At 28.0% G+C, this 17,891-nt stretch overlaps 5 protein-coding genes across 5 annotated transcripts; 2 read left to right on the forward strand and 3 right to left on the reverse strand.

Moving 5' to 3' along the window:
* Nucleotides 1–307: 307 nt before the first annotated feature.
* OCT59_027826 (uncharacterized protein) lies at nt 308–1,692 on the forward strand (the record flags this gene model as incomplete). Its single annotated transcript, XM_025312835.2, has 5 exons — nt 308–350; nt 546–693; nt 760–1,022; nt 1,100–1,298; nt 1,370–1,692. 5 exons carry the CDS (start codon nt 308–310, stop codon nt 1,581–1,583), a joined length of 867 nt encoding a protein of 288 aa, XP_025188740.2. The 3' UTR covers nt 1,584–1,692.
* A 2,023-nt stretch (nt 1,693–3,715) lies between these two features.
* OCT59_027827 (uncharacterized protein) lies at nt 3,716–5,321 on the reverse strand (the record flags this gene model as incomplete). The annotated part of the gene is made up of 2 exons (XM_066137247.1): nt 3,716–4,954; nt 5,042–5,321. The coding sequence occupies 2 exons, from the start codon at nt 5,319–5,321 to the stop codon at nt 3,837–3,839; spliced, it is 1,398 nt and encodes a 465-aa protein (XP_065993653.1). The 3' UTR covers nt 3,716–3,836.
* Nucleotides 5,322–9,508: 4,187 nt separating this feature from the next.
* Nucleotides 9,509–10,123, forward strand: OCT59_027828 (uncharacterized protein; the record flags this gene model as incomplete). Its single annotated transcript, XM_066137248.1, has 1 exon — nt 9,509–10,123. One exon carries the CDS (start codon nt 9,509–9,511, stop codon nt 10,121–10,123), a length of 615 nt encoding a protein of 204 aa, XP_065993654.1.
* Nucleotides 10,124–10,297: 174 nt separating this feature from the next.
* Nucleotides 10,298–12,562, reverse strand: OCT59_027829 (uncharacterized protein; the record flags this gene model as incomplete). The annotated part of the gene is made up of 3 exons (XM_066137249.1): nt 10,298–10,983; nt 11,276–12,188; nt 12,248–12,562. 3 exons carry the CDS (start codon nt 12,560–12,562, stop codon nt 10,298–10,300), a joined length of 1,914 nt encoding a protein of 637 aa, XP_065993655.1.
* A 3,926-nt stretch (nt 12,563–16,488) lies between these two features.
* OCT59_027830 (uncharacterized protein) lies at nt 16,489–17,387 on the reverse strand (the record flags this gene model as incomplete). The annotated part of the gene is made up of 3 exons (XM_066137250.1): nt 16,489–16,564; nt 16,662–16,783; nt 17,385–17,387. 3 exons carry the CDS (start codon nt 17,385–17,387, stop codon nt 16,489–16,491), a joined length of 201 nt encoding a protein of 66 aa, XP_065993656.1.
* Nucleotides 17,388–17,891: the final 504 nt, after the last annotated feature.

The following is a 17,891-nucleotide window of genomic DNA, read 5'->3' on the forward strand; positions in this document are numbered from 1 at the left end:
ATACATTTCGTTAAATTTAAAAGTACAATATATTTTCACATCCTTTCTAAACACATTATTTTAAATAATTATGCGTATAATCGCAAGGAGAGTGCATCTATAGAGTTTTGACTATATCGGTTTCGGGGTATGAATAAAAAACGATAAACAAGCAAATTAGCCGACATGCATATTTACATCAAATTAAGTAGCACAATGTTTATTACATAAATGACCAAATTTTGACCTGTAAATTTATTAAAGAGACAAAGCTTTCAAAGCAACTCACTTTTGAACTTTAGAATACTATATATTATAATTCAATTAAATGAATTCCACCGTTGGATTTTGGGGAGAACCCACTTCTACAGGTATTAATGACTATTTTCTAGAAATTTTATATTCATTGCGCCACAATATTAACTCATCATTCGAAAAAAAAATGTTAAAAATATATATATATATAGTTGGTGAGTTAATATTCGATTTTTCTTATTTGTTACTTTACTGCTAGCTATACACATGTCTTTATTTTTAAAAACAATTTCGTTGGATTCGTACACTAGATTGGTGCGAGAATAATTATGAAGTATCATATTATATCGCAGAATTTTTTAATACCTTATCATCGTTATGTCTCATCTGCGCAGGAATATTCGGCTCTATGATGCATTCTAAAGGTTTTGATTATAGATTTTCATTATGTTTTATAGCGTAAGTTTTATAAATCAAATAATTTTCACCTTTGCAAAAATTAATCGCTTTCAATGATATCTTTAGAATTACGTTTATAGGATTCGGGTCAATTCTATTTCACGGAACACTAATATTCCCGTTTGAACATTTTGATGGAATACCAATGATTTTTTATTTATTGATATTATTTTATTCGGTAAATGAAAATAAGAAGGAAAGAAAATTTGGGAACTGGTTCCCAATCACCCTTTTCTTGTGGGGATCGATTTTTTCGATATTATTAATATTTTTGGGGGAATATTATGAAAACAGAATAATGAAATTAGTTGAATTTTATATCTTTCAGGGTGGGAAATTTTACTTAAATTGACGTACCGAAAATTCGAGTAAATTGCAATTTTAACTATCATCTCATTTTATATAGGTACTTTCTTCTTAATGTCTATTTGCGTATATCTACATATAATTGCAATCGTAATTAATTTAAAGGATGAAAAAGGTATAGGAGCATTAATGATTCGAGGATCTACAATATTTTTAATTGGATACATTGGATGGAATATCGATTATCATTTTTGTACCGAGATGAATAAAATATTGAATCCACAATTACATGCTTGGTGGTAAGTTAACAACAACCTTTGCCCGATAATACTGATACCATCTTGAATAATCATTCTATTTTCCATATTAGGCATGTGACAGCGTCATATTCATGTTACTCTTTACTTTTAATCGCGATATTCGACCGGTCAAAAACGCTTGGAAAAAATCCAAAAATTAAATGGGTGTGTATTATTTTACCGTATGTGGGATTATCGGATGAATCAGAGCAATATCTACCTTCAAAAGTCATGTCTTCAGCAGAAAGAGAATTGCTCATGCAAGAAGTCTCGGTTGAAGACTGATTAACAAAAATAATAAATAACAAAATTATAGAGATAATAATAGAGGATGATAATAGACATTTATTTTTGTTAACGTACATCAACATAGTATATTAATAAAAACTCTTCATCATAAAATCTTTCTTTATTCTAGTTTTTTTTTATTTGATTTGTAAAAATTTTGAAACCCATTCTCAATGTTTTTTCGTTATATATAAATCATTTTATTAATTAGCTTAATTTCAATGACAATTTTCTACAAAGCCTGAAGAGCGATTTCTCATAGATGAACGTAAAAGATGAAATCTTGAATATCATAATACCCCAAATAAGCAGAAAAAAGCATATTGTATAAGTAGTTGTCAAATAAATTTTTAAAATCTTTTACAGGATCTGATCACTTGATAATTTTTATTAGATGACATGTAAATAATTTGAAGGGTGAGAGTAAAAATATCACAAAGAATCTATGAGTATTTTTTTGTGAAATTTTCAGACTGGTGTGATACTGTTATCTTTTATTATTTCTTTTATTTACAATTAACACATACTCAAAAGAACTTAGCGTCTTTACAATTTATAATAAAGGATTTTTATTTTGAAATATCAATCGACATTATTTTTTATAGAACACGGACATTGTCGTCATTAGCTTAAAAACCCGTGATGGTACAATTATCTCTGCCTTTTGTAATAATTGTAATAATGGATAGCAAGTGGGAAGATGCGAAATTGAAATTAAATGAACTGAAGTAGAACGTGGGATAATAAAGGCCCTTCTTCTAGATATTGATATAGAGAAACGTTTAGAATACCTTTTGCGGGGAAATGAAGAAATAAAGGTTGCTCTTACAACACTCGCTTCTCTTACCTTTTGATATCCGTTATTTTTCCTATCAAATTAAATGCAAATTTGATTGGTTGATCCGGGCTCCGCAGGAGTCCGTGATCAACCGATTGCTGTTTGGAAAAATTAAAAGATCAACCGATTTCACAGTAATTTACTGCGTCTATTGTACAATGAGTTCGGTGATCATTTATGTTTTATTTGGGAGCTGGAAAGTGGAAATTGATTAGCATCGTAGGGTAAACTAAATAAAGAATGCTTTTTTTACAAAGATTTTAGTAATAAAAAGTGTTTTAAATATTTGTGTCGTGTGTGAAAAAAAAAGAAGAAATAAAAATGATATGTTTTAAGAAGCTAGCCAAACAATAAACCAATCCTACCTTATTATTACTTTGCGGAATATAATATGAGTTCGTTTGATTGTAAATATCGATGATGCAAATAATGGTAAGTTAAATTAGTTTGATTAGTTTCGTTCGATTTTTATTTTACTTGTATGAGGCGGATAAAAAGGTTCACTAACCAGGACATCACCTCTTTATATAATTCGCAGGATCGGTTTTGGTCTCTCCTTAATTTAACAATAAAAGAATTTAACGCTATCCATATGTAAAGGTCATCATGGGCATACCGGTTTAATCCGCGCAAATCATTAATAGTTAACGTTAATTGCATATGTTAGAACCTTCAGGAAAAAAAGGACTGATGCGGATTTGAGTTCGTTGATGACAACGCCTAATAAGCGACCGTTGGAAATGGAAGTTTAGCAGTAAATCTCCCGGCTATGTATCACTTAACGAATGAAAGGCATCTAATAGTTTCTTGTCACGCAAATTTCTCCAGATACTCCGAATATATATCCGTAATATGTGCTTTCAATAAAACGATTTTGGAGTTAACTCTAGAAAGTACGTGGTCAATTGCTCTGGAAAAGTACATACGCAGTACTGGAAGCAGCAGTACAGGTTGGAGTTTCGAATGAAATTTCCGGTTATATTGCGAGAATGTCCTTCTCGATTGGTCAATTTGAGAGATTTTCATCACCACTAATATAGTTCCGGTTAATGAAATTTTATTCAAATAGTTTTTTTTTGCTAATTAACGAAAAAAGTTTAATTCGTTTTACTAATCAAGTTTTGTAAGGTGTTAATATCTGATATTGTTAATTAAAATAAACATTGACTTCTTTTTTAGTTATCACCTTGTAGATATAAACTCTATAATGAACCGAAACATAAGCGAGCGGAAATTTATTACATAATTATTAAATAATGTTATAATACTATAATTTGTCACGTAATATTGTAATACCACACAGGTAAAAAATTAGAAATTAAAAGTTTTATTTCTATATAATTAAGTATTTAAAGTAATACAAATTTCTAATAAATAATTAAAATACTAATATAAATTCTAGCTCTTTTCTATTATGAATTTGGATTACACAAATGACAATTTCCACCATTCAATTTACTTAAATTTTTTAATAATTCTTTTTCACGTAAATTCATACTTTCCAGATCAGTTCCAGATACTTTCTTTCCTTTAACATAAACAGATTTAAGATTCCTTTCATCACCAAGAAATATAAATTTTTCAAAAATTCTTTCAATATCTTCTAAATCATCAAAAATATCTAAGGGAGATTGACAAGCATCAGGATCAATTAATAAAGCATCAAATTCTTTACCAATTAGAAAATTTCCGATAATCTTATCAAGATTGACCAATTCAGCACCTCCCATTGTAGCTAAATAAGTTAATTCAGGTAAAGTAAGGTGCGGAAAAGATTTATTCAAAGGTTTATCATCAACTTTTGAAGAAGCCATAAATACAACGCGACTTGCTATGTTTGCATTTCTTATAGCATTTAAAATAGATTTTGAATAGCCGCCACTTAAATCAGTACCCAAACCAACTTTAATACCTTCATCTAATAATTGTCTAACGTTACATACACCTGAACATATAGCAAAATTTGAAGTAGGACAATGTGATATACCAATATTACGTTCTTTAATTAATTTAAGTTCTTTTGACGATAAGTGTATTCCATGAGCCATAATCGTTTTTTCATTTAATAATCCATGATGATCATATACTGTTGTATAATCTGGTAGATGTGGAAATAATTCTGAAATAAAATTTATTTCTCCTATATTTTCTGATAAATGTGATTGAATTGGCATATTATATTTTTTTGCTAATAATCCAAGTGAATCCATAAGTTGTGATGTACAGGTGATTGCAAATCTAGGTGTAATTATTGGATAAACGAGTCTCGATCCATTTTCTCTTCCTTCATCTTTTTCTAAATTTAACACATATTTTATAAATTCTTCAGTTGATTTAACACTATTGTCTAATGACTCAATATAATTCTCCGGTGAATTACAATCCATATTAACTTTTCCAATAAACCCTCTCTGTCCTTTTTCTTTGACTAATCTGGCTAAATATTTACTTGATTCAAGATGAATTGTTGTAAAGTAAACAGCTGTTGTCGTTCCACTGCGCAATAAATTATTTACTACTATTGGATAAACTTTCTCAGCAAACGATAATGATGAGTATGACTGTTCAAGCGGAAATGTATATTTGTTCAACCAATCAAGTAGTGGTAAATCCATACCAGTTCCTGCATTTGGATATTGTGATGCATGTGTATGAGTATCAATAAATCCAGGCATAAGAAATTGTCTTTTACTCAATCTAATAACCTCTTGTTCAGGAAATTCCCATTGAGAAATAATATGATTCAAAGTTATTTCGTCTAAAACATTTTTTTCTAAGAAAGCTATCTTTCCAGAAATATCTACTCCTAATAAAGTATTTTGTAGGATTTCAAGATTGGCAAGAGATAATGAATGAATTAATGTTCCATAAAAGACTTTGGAAATTTTATTTGGCATTTTAGTTTTCTTTTTTTAAAAAAGAAAAAAAAAACTAAAATCAAAGGTTTACCCCTTTTACCAGAGAGTTAAGGTTGAGTGTTTCGACCTATGAAAATCTGTCATCTGATTATCGTTACATCTGTCTGACAGATCGAAAAACTATTGCATAATGTTATACGAAATCCAAAAGGAAATATTTATGCAGATCATAATTAAGGGTACCTTAATGAAAATCACTTATGTAATATCTAACATAGGATAAAATTTTTTTTTACACTTTATAGCATAAATTTGATTATTGGTAGATAGTAAAGGATTTAAAATTTAAAATTTTATTAAATATTTATATTTTTCTGTATTTTCTGTATTTTTTATTTATTTTTTATATATAATACTGATATGACCTGACCTGACCTGACCTGAAAAAAAATTTCAGGTCAGGTTTATCAATTTACCTGACCTGACCTGACCCATTTGGAACTCTAATTGTAATTATTAGATAATCTAACATTAATAACTTTGTAATCTAATATGGATTAAATCTTAGTTTAAAGGCAAAGAATTATTTGAAGATGATCAAGACGATCAAAATAGTATCAAAATAATGATAGCGAAATTAATCAAGAAAGTGGTGCGAAAGAAATAATTAATTAATAAATGGTAATTTCAATAGAATAAAAAATATTGCTAATGAAATTTAATATCCGCAAAGGCAAAAATAAATTATTTAGTATTTAGCACATAAATTAAATACATTAATTAAATAAAGTACTGATGCTAAACAACTTATGATTTGTGCATTGTTCATCACATGATCTGTGCATTATTATTACGTTAATCTATAAAATTAATCGCACTGATCATTGTTACTTTCGCAGAACAACGTGATTTTATGTTGATCAGCATTATATTAAATTCGATATTGAACAATGCATTGTTTTACACTTTTTAAATTTGCCAATGTATGCCAAACATCGAATGTAATAATTATACGCAGTAAATTCAATATTTTGATCTTTACAAGTTTTTTCTAATACTTTCATGAAAGTATCATTATTTAAAGCAGCATGCTATAATTTATAAAGAATTATTAAAGAAAATGTTAATTATAATTAATTAAAAAAAAATAGTTAGAACAAACATAAATAATAATCCCTTTGTGAGAATTCTCATATTGTCACAACTTTTTACAAATGATTCGTGTAAATTTTTCCCAAAGTGGGATCCAGATAATTTACAAAAGTTAATTAAGATTTCTTTTAATTCCCATTCGTGACTTATCCAATGTACAGTTATTCTAAGGAATGGAATGTAACTCGATGATGTCTAAGCATCTAACGTGAATAAAAGTCAACCTGGTGCATTCTAATAATTCAATATTATTAGTATTTACTATTTAGTATTTATTTATAAAATTAAAGTAAATAACAATAACAAATATGAAATACCTGTAAAATCTCCTGTATATTATTTTTTTCTTCATTAAATTTATCAATAACATCGCTATGTAAAGTATCTGCTAATGGAGCTTTTACAATAGAATTAAGTATATGAAATAAAAGTCTAAAGTGTTTACTTTCTATGGCCGTAAAAGGTTAGTCATTACAAACAGTCCATCTGACAATAAAATCTCAAAATGTTCATTGAGTATAACGCTAAATTTCTTTATTAATATTAAAAAGCATAAATACAATATATAAAAAAAAGAAAATAAACATTTACGGGTAATTCTTTTTTTATAAACTTGTCTATTTCACTATTTTCTACCTCTGTTTTGATTTTACTGAAGTGTTTCCTCTGCATATATTTGTGAAGATTCATAGTGTTGCCACCTATTCTTTTATACATTGTTCTTATTAAAATAAATTTTATATTCAGTATACTGCTAAATTAACAAATTTATTTTATAATAATAATACATTCACCCATAATAATTACACTGAACCTTTTCATCATTTTTCACTAATGTGAAATATGACCATACAGAGCTATAAGTCCTTATTGAAGAATTTGCACTTTCGCCTAAACTGTCACTCATGTCAAAAGTAAAAAAAAAAAAGATGATCAGATAATCGATCATTTAAATAAGTTTACGTAATTACAAATCTTAAAATATTTAACCCAAGTTTACTTGAGTTGAGTCAAGTATTAATTTAACTCAGAATTGACTTAAATCAGAATTATTTTGTAATTCAAATTGATTATTACATAATGGAAAATTCTCAAATCGAATTCGACTCGACTCAACTCAACTTATGAGTTAACCCGGGTTGACTCAACTCGTCCGAAGTTTTAGTTATATGACAAAACTATTAATGCTAAAGATAAGGCAGATTAAACTAATCAGAAAGAAATTTTATATTGGTACCTTTACTGGAAGGATTTCAAAGATCAGCTTGATGAGATTATTAAAAGTAATAATAGTAAATTTGGTGAAAAAAAGGCAAGAAGTATGCTTTATTATGATACTATTATAGAACAGTTTTCTATCCTCCACAAGAAAAGATTACAAGAATTGGGGTTAAAAGTTAGGGTTGTATCATGAAATAGCTTGCATAAAAAAACTCAGAGAGCTAAAAAAACTATAAATTATTTGAAAAAGTGGGTCTAGATAAAATTAAGTATATTAATTTATATAGTACAAATTCCATTTTAAAGCTTACTAATGCACAATTTCAAGAGATCATAGATTATAGTATATTTTTGGAAAAGTTATCTTCAGAAGCTGATCATATGTGACCAAAATTTCTGAGACAGTCTGTTCTGAAAAAATCTTGCCTGAAGTAAATGTACCATTTACACCTCAAATCATCACTCCAGCTAAAGCAAATGATTTTATGGGTCTTAAGGAGAAAGATTTCTGTGATAGTGAGGTAATAATCGCAAATATATCATCTGCATCCCAATTTAAGCCAGCTTATGATCATTTCTATTTTCACAACAAAATATTGGATCAATATCCTAATCTATATAGAGAATGTAGTAGTAAAAATTTTGATTATTATGGGATTACTGATAAGACATCATGTGGACAGGGTTGTGGTAGTACATCTGTACAAGCAAAATTCTAGTATGTACTATACTAGCAAAAAATTTCGTACAAGTACTAAGTATACTATACTGTACTAACTTTTTAGGATATAATTTAACTATTTTAGGTAAATATTATGTCAAGTACAGTACTTAATACTGTACTATACTGTACTAGTACTGTATGGCGTGTCAGACTGGACAGAAATTTAATGCTGAGGGTTAAATTGTTTGATGTTTAAGGTTAACTGTGACAGTCAAATATTTTACCAATTTCATCATAACCTTTACCATCACCACCAAACTGTTTGATTTTACAGCTATAATCTTTATCGTTAACCATTAAACCGTTTAAAAAAGTTTACTGATAGGCAAACAGTTGCCTGATTAAGTAAATCATTTACTAATAATATATTGCTATTTTTTAATTTTAACTATTTTTAGTAATTTTTTTTAAATATAAAAGGCAATTTTATAAATTTAGAATTACTTGTTATAATATAACCAAAATCTTACATCGATTTGCCAAATATCAATAATACCTATTTTCGCAAACTTTTTTGTTTCTACTTTTTTTTTTTAATGAACATGTTCCACTACTATATATTGCTCCTTGCACACATACTACTATATAAATGTCTTGCTTTCTCCCATAACAGTCTCTTTTTCTCTCACAATAATTCATAACTTACTAATTAGTAATTATTAATATTAAATAAAATTTTTTATTACAAATTTAACTACCTAAAATTTTATTTTTTTTTATTTATTTTTATTGATCCAATTTGACTAAATATAATTCTTTTATTAAAAAAAAATAGTCATCCTCATATGCGCGAATTTAGTTCATTTGAATTTAATTGACAAAGTTGCCTTTAGCGGTCCTTTATGTAATACTAATATGATCGGCATTCATGTGTTTTTATGTCATATGATTATAAAGACCAGTTAATAAAAAAAATTTTCCGTTCAACTAATCGTAAAACAAAAATAACTTAATGAAAAATACGCGTTCAACCCATCTAACCACTATACAACCCATCCAACTAACTTCGGTATATACTTCAGCATAAAACCGGTGTAATTTTTTTATAAAACTTACTGAAATTGTTAGTTTTCTCTACTTTTTTTTTAGTTATTCGTTTACTTATAGAATTTTATTTTTTTTTTAAGTAATGTCTACCCGAGATTCAACTAGGTTATATTGTTCAATCTGCAAAAGGCGTGTTAAAGGGTTCAAAAATCGCTCAGGTCTACAAAGACACGAAACATTAAAACATGTATCTTACAATACACTTCCTTCACATATTCAACCAGTTTCAGAGTCCGAACTTTCACACTTGAAAAAAGCTATAATTAAAGAATTACAAAAACGTCTTAAAAACCATCATACTGCTGTTGGGAAACAAGTATTTTCGATACATTGTAGTGAAGATGCCTTCGTTGGTATTTTTAGAAACCATATAACGTGTTACTCTCCATGTGGGTCTTCTTATTTATGTATCTTTAAGGGAGAAAAGGCCTTTGATGAAGTTGGAAAAGTCTTAGATGACAAAAATTGGGGTGAGCGCAATTATGGAGGAGGACAATTGAGTTTTGTTCGTTTGTATATGCCTGAAAGTGAAAATAACAGTTATGATCAAAATGCAAAAAAATCAAAATCAAAATTAGTTTATAATGGAGAAATGACCGTTAAATGGAAGGTGACGGGAGGTAGAGACAAAGAGAACCATAAATTTGAAGCGGGTTCAGCTCAATTTCGTTTTTTTTTAGACCAATGTCAAATTTAAAGAAAATTTTATAAACTTATGTAATTAGGTTTCTATTATGATAACGATGGAATGAACTATTATCAATTGAAAAAAAATTACATAGATATAGTATTAGTTCAATTGCCCATAATAAAAATTACTTGATCACGAAAATTTTTTTTTCTTTTTTATTGTTAAACAAATAAAATCCTATTATTGTAACCTATATTTTTTGGATTTTTTTAGAAAATTAGGAACTTTATTTGATGCAAAATATAATTGCCGATTTTCATACTCTAGCATTTCTAAGATCGCTGATTTTCGTGAATTTTTATTCCCCCCATCTTTCAATGTATTTTGAAAATAAAGGCACACCTGCATATGGTTCTTTTTTTCTACTGGTGAACATGAAAATGCAGCCAATCCAAACTCGTGATGGATTTCAAGAAACTCTGCGGCATGATTACATAAAACATGAATGTATGGTGTTATATCTTGGACACGATACATACCTCTAACAAAATTACTTCTATTTGGATGTCCTGTAGAAGGAGCTGTAAATGCATCTAACCAAGATTTGGCCTTATAACGAAAAAATTCGCCTGTTGTTTTCTTGTCTTGCATTAAATGATATAGTTCATTAAATTGATCCCACAAAGCACGAATTTGTATAGCTCTCGTTATTGATTGAAAAACAGCAAAAAGATCAAATCCTTTGAGGATTTTTAATTTGTCTGGACCCATCAGCGAAGTGTATAATAAATTATTGGTATTTTTTTCATGCCAAAATTGAAATGATATGTTAAGCCTCTGCATTTCCAATAAAATTTTGGCTTTCCAAATTTCTTCATCTGCAGTTTCACGGCGAAGATCAGAAATCATTAGCTCCCACAATCTATCTGTTATCCGCAAAAAAATATGCAATTCGTCAACTACCCAATTTTGTAGTGGTATCATAAAATAATGGTTCTTTGATGTGGCCATTTATTTGTTTGTAATTAATTTTAATATCATCCATTGATTTGTTAATTGTTTTTGACGTAGTAATAATATCATTTTTGCTACAATCACACCAAGGACAAAAGTATTGTGCGTTAGCAGCTTTCATTCCCAAACAAATTGCCAAAAATTTCCAATCGGAACTGAAATACAATTCTACTGGCCAATGATTACCACCTATTTGATAAAAACCTCTCTCTTTTAATACATTTAAATCAGAAATTAAAGGAGCTAGTGCATTTCTAAGAGAATCATATGTTTCAGCACCTGGATATAAAACTAATGTGTAGTGATTATCTGGTTTCTGTAATCTATTTAGATCATTTAATAATGTCATTGTTATCATGACGTGTTTTACTTTGCGTCCCACATTACGACCATCTCCTGAAATTCGAATATGTAAAGTTGATCTTCTAGGAATTAAAATTCCTTTTTCAATATATAATGGTATAATGTAATTTAAAATATCTGTTATACGGCGCTGTCCTCCTTTGCCAATTGATTCCAACATATTCATAATAATTGTACTATCAGTAATATCTGGATTTCCTGTAATTGGTTCAAATGCAGTTGGTTGTAACAAATCAACTAGAGTCATTGGAACTTTTTTTTTCATTTCTGCATTGATTTTTTGTCGGAAATCACATATTACATTTTCACGTGGAAGATCTTCAATTCGTGCCAGAGATCGATAAGCTTCTCTTGAGATATGGCCCCTATCCAAAGACTTAACCACTGCTTCAATTTTTTTCATTTCCTCTATTTTACCCAACTTTCCAAAATTAATTTCATATATATCATCATAAGTTTCAAATTTTATTTGTTTAAGCTTTATTTGATCATCTGGATGAAATGTATTTCCTTTTTCTTTTTCAACTATATCTAGGACACGTTGTGACAATCCAAGTATTTTGCGACGTTTTTGAGAATTACCAAGTTCATCAAATGGACGAATTTTAAGGTCTAAAGACATTGTTTTGCGCACTCGTTCAACACTCAGTAACTTGAGGCCAAAAAGTAAAGGACCAGATATTTTTCCTTTATTCTTTCTATTTGACTGGTTTCTATTTTGATTTTTTCCAATCTCTTTCGTTTTATTAAACTCCTAATTGTATAAATTAATTAACATTATTTGTTAAATATTTTTTTTTCAAATAAGTGTACCTGGTAGTACTTGCAGGCAGCATCTGTCAGAGACTCCCAGGAATGTACCTCTCTTGCAAAATTATCCCCAAAGCAAATTTTATATAAAGGCCTTTTTTCCATATATTCAATTGAACATTTAACTGTATGCATTGCTTTGCCATATTGGGTCTTGACAATATAATTATGAGGAATGGAATGTTTCAGATTTTTGGTATAATAAAGTTGTTCAGCAAGAGGATATGTTCCTTCTTTTATGATCTCATAAAAAAAAGTTCTTTTATTATCAAAAAGCTTTATAAATACACTTTTGGGATAAGTGCTTTCTTCTATCATAGTTTATGACTACTCCTAGTTTTGACAAAAATATGAATAAAAAAAAATATGTGAAAAAGGTGATTAAAAAGTGAAAATATATAAAAAAAATATAGTTACCGAGATGTGAAATAACTGGGATTGCTATGATGAAATGAATAAAATATAAACACCATAACAGGACTGACGTGTGGCGGGTGGCCACGTGGATGTATTAAACAAGATACGAACCAGCATTCAATCTAAATTTAGTTATAAGACCTGATGATCATGTCCAAATTAAAATATTATTTATTAAAAAGAGTATTTAAAAAAAGTTTTTTATCTAAATACGAATTTTTTTTTTTTGAGGAGTACATAGGCCGTATATATCTAATATATATTTTCTGATAAAAAAAAATTTTTTATTTTTTCAAAAAAAAAAAAAAAAAAAATTTTATTTTTTTCCGGTCAAAAAAAAAAAAAAAAAAAAAATTTTTTATTTTTTTTATAGATAACCTTAACTGTTAATATATATTTTGAGTTTGGTAAGTTCCTAGAAAAAAGGTTTCATTAAGAAATGTTCAAAGAATGGACTTGAAGCCTTGTTAATGGTGTAATGGGAAACTAATGAGAGTCTATTAGGAGCGTATATTCATCATTAACATGGTCATTTTTTTTGTTTATAGGAAATAGATTTGGAGATCTTAATAGGAACGTATTCTTGTCTTTAACCTGAAGTAGAATTACGATCCAGATAATTTATGGATCGGCCACATTTTAATAATTATATACGTCTTTGATCAATAAAAGAATTATTTTTTTTTAAGATCTCTTATAAGTATACCTCAATATATAATTTGATGAATTTAAATATCTCACCCAAAAACAAAAAAGAAAAGAAAAATTAGTAAGTTAATCAAAAATCAGAAATATTCATCCGTATAGATAATAAAATTCAATCTGTTTTGATTATGTTTATTTTTATACTTTAATTAATAAAATAATTCATTTATTAGGGTCATCCTATGATGTTGAATAATGACCTGCTGGTTATGCATAATTTAAGAAATGCGGGGTATCACATTCCAAATATTGATTGAGGATATTTAAAAATGTTGATCTTAGTTAATCATCCAGATCGTAACTCTAACCTAAAGAAATGTTAAAAAATGGACTGACGAGTTTCTAGGTAAGTTATAATAACGGTGTATATTTGACATTTAACCTAAATTAATATTGTTTAACATTTCTTTTTTATTTATTCTTATAGAGAACAGATTGAGATCTTGCGTAAATTGTAATAGGAACATGCACTTGTCTTTGACTAAGAAATGTTAAAAAATGGATCGAGATCTTGAGTAAGTTTATAATAGTTACAGTATGTATATTTAGCATTGATCTAAAGACACATTACATTGTTAGTGTTTTTTTCTTTATTTTTATAGGGAACCTTATGTACAGTAAATTGTAATAAAAAACGTGATTGTCATTAAACCTAAAGAAATATTAGAAATGGACCTGGAATCCTTAGATAAGTTGTATGTTCGTTTTTTGCTAAAGCTCTGTTAGTTAGAAGGATAAACTTATTATCTTTTTTATTTGTTTTTTTAACCATATAGAAATAAATTTTTTTATTTCTTTGATTTAGATGTCATCAATTTATCGATGATAGCAATTATCCTCATATTAAATATATGGCTTCTAACAATTAACAAACTGTTACATATCAATGCATTAACTTTCATAATACGAAGGGCATAAAATCTTTATTTTACTTATGTAAATTTACTATATTTTATAATACTTTAAATAAAATCTTCATCAGTTTTATAATAAACTACCAAAGATAAAAAAACAAATCATAGATCAATAATTGCAAATTTAAAAATGGATAAACGATACTTTTTATGATAGTAAGATGGTGTAAAAAACATTTATTTTTATTTTTTTATTATGTCTATAGATATCTTTTTATTTGGCTAACGTTTAAATATTTTTTATGGTAATTACAAACAAAAAATAAATTTCAAATATCTAAATTTATGTAAGTTCATCTTGATTTAAGAAACCTATAATTTAGAATTGGCTTCGTATCATTTTTGTATTAATATTAATTTTAAATTCTGGCCAAAATTATGCTAATTCTGGCCAAAATTTAAATCACGTTAAATTGTATTTTTTAAAAGTTAAATCTACTTATCTGGTTATTGTATTTCACATCCTAATTTTGCTGCATCTTTTTTAGTATAAAATTCAACATATTTAGACAATGAATCAAATTCGCCGATATGTTATAATGATCTATTTAACGGCAGATTTGCGTAATCATATGCTAGCTGAACATACTATAATAAATTTATTATAGTCAAATGACATGTGATTACTTGAATCTGACAATATTTACTGACTATGGGAAAATTTTGCCAATCAATCTAAAGCATATGACAATTGCCAAGATACAATGATGATTTACAAATTAAAGTGTCAATTATTTTTACCGACAAATAGTTCACTGACAATAAATTTTGATAATCAGATGTATAACTATAACAATAATATATAAACTAATTGTTTTCGAGATAAGATAACAAATTTGAGTTACATTATGAAATATGAAAAAATAAATTTTTTTTTATATAAATCTACCAATTTTTTTTATTGCTGTTTTCTAATTACTGTGATCTAGCATTTTTTAATAAAAAAAAATATTTTTTGAGAAAACATGTGAAAATAAAAATTTTATTGCATTTTCAAATAAAGGAGGTATGATTATAAGCTAAAAATTATAATTTTAAGAAAAAATTTTCAATCTTTAAATAAGTTTGCTTATAAATAACTTTTAAAACCGATTTGTTACACAAAATTTATAAAGTTACTTATAAGTAAACTTATTTAAAAATTGAAAATTTTTTCTTAAAATTATAATTTTTAGCTTATAATCATACCTCCTTTATTTGAAAATGCAATAAAATTTTTATTTTCACATATTTTCTCAAAAAAATTTTTTTTTATTAAATAATGCTAGATCACAGTAATTAGAAAACAGCAATAAAACAACACTTTATTAATTATTTACTCTTTTTCTTCCATCAAATCCTTTCCAACCCGTTACTTTTCTAAAATCTTTTTCTTACGTAATGTCTAACGACCTCGCTAAATTAATAAATGGTCCAGCAGATGAAAAAATCGCGTCAAAAATAGGCAATCAAAGTAATAGATCTCCAACAAAATCCCAAAATCCTAAAACTCATAAATGCCAAGTTTGCACTCATGAATTCAACAGACTGGAACATTTAAACTGACATATCTGAACTCACACTGGAGAACAATCCCATAAATGTACTTAGAACAGGTGTTCCAAAAGATTCTCCAGATCTGATGAATTGACGAGATATAAAAGAACTCATGATAACACATTTAAAAAGAGAAATCACCGAAATAAAAAGATGATTGCAGTTTCTTTTAAAAATTTGTCAACTCTTTATATCCGTGATCAAGTTCAAAATAAAGGAAATAATTCATCATCCCCATTATCTCGTACGATTACAACATATATTTTTACTGAATCTATAACTTCACATCCTAATTCTTCATGGCAAAAACCTTTTAATTGTCCAATTAATGGATGTATGAAGAACTTCACTCGACATGGATATTTATCAAGACATATACAGTCTTGTCAATCAAAATGTAATCGTAAAGAAAATGAGAAACCTGTTCACCCTCCAAGTCCTATTACATCTTGTATTAACTAATTTTTTTCAGTATTTAATATTTCAAAATATGAAATACTATTTTTTGTATAACACAATGCATAATATAAAAAGTTACTATTTTATTTAATTATTTAATGTATCAGGTGTTACTTTCTAAATGAACTGCAATTTAATTTGTATAAAAGAAAATTGTATTATTTCGTACACGGCCATTTCTTATCTCTTTTCTTCGTGTTCAGATGATACCTCTCATTTGTTATTATTTTTATTCCTTATATATATTGAAAAACTCACAGGTGTCATCCTGCTGGTATTGAATGTAATCCTAATAGCAATAACACAATTAGTTTGCGTATGTTAATTTCAAATTATTCCTATTATTATTGTTTACAACTTTTTGGGTATAAAAAATAGATACTTGCGCTTCTAGTGTTATGGTTGTTAGTCCTTCGAATGATTTGCCTGTAGAAGTCCACAGAAACAGCGGTTGTAGATATTTAAAGAATCCTAAGTTTGTTCGGAAGGAGTAAAGGTCGAATAATATCTGTGCGAAGTAATTTTAAATAAATAATGTATAATAAGTTTATTAACCAAATTTTTATATAGTAAAATACTGTATATCAGATTATCAGTATATAATAATAAGAAAAATCTATATCAATAATGATGTAATTGATGTATAAAAATAATGTCATTACGAGCTATACTATTTAATATGAAATATATTTGTCATTATAGATAAATAGTCTTTTTTTTTTTGATTGGACGTATCACGTGATCATGCTGTGGTGCGGCGGGTGCGGCGCATGATTCCCATGACTCCCATCATCCCATGACTTCATTTTGATTAACGCGTTTCGCGTTTTAGACTTGCTTATACTTTTTTTTTTTTATAAAAGGATTAGTAGCGCATTTCTCTATTGAAAAATTTTGAAATACTTAATAATAAAAAAAACACATTTAAAACAAACAGTATGTCGCGTCCTACTTCAGACAACTTACCCAACTAACGTTCCAAGCCTGTCCTTTTTTGCTACGCAACTCTCCCCAGACGTGGCACCAACAACCAAAGAGGAGAGGAATGACGAAACAGTGAAATTAAGAACAAGTGGAGGAAGTAAAGGGTGGCGAACAAAAGATCTCACCATCTTTTAGCTCTGAAAATCTTTTTATGGTTGGACTTTAAGAATAATGATCAGTTTTAATTAAGGTACTATTTCTTTAAATTTCATGTTGTTTGAGAAGGAAAATCTAGACCACCATAGCATGGCAAGTTGTGGGGACTATTATTCTATTCATTTACAGCGGGAATAATTATGCACCTTTCTCACGGGTCATGTGAGGTCCATTGTTCTGAAGGAGGAACAAATTATTGGCCTCTAGCACAGTGATATCTTGTCATGGATTTATTTCCCTTGGTTTCAGAGCTCTAGAAGCTCATCGTGGCCACAGTTACGCGGTCTTAGACTGCTTACTGTGAACGTCTATCTCTGTTTTCAACATATAAATTGTGTGTCAAGGTTTTGCTGCCCAACCATTCATGTTGTTTAGTTTAATAGTACTCACTTGTTTCTTTTTTTTAGATTCATTAACATTGATGGTTTGCGGATTAACCACCATTGATATTAATCGGAGAATTATCTTTCTATCAC

This window comes from Rhizophagus irregularis, chromosome 7 (assembly GCF_026210795.1).
Source record: "Rhizophagus irregularis chromosome 7, complete sequence".
Classification (NCBI taxonomy): Eukaryota; Fungi; Glomeromycota; class Glomeromycetes; order Glomerales; family Glomeraceae; genus Rhizophagus; species Rhizophagus irregularis.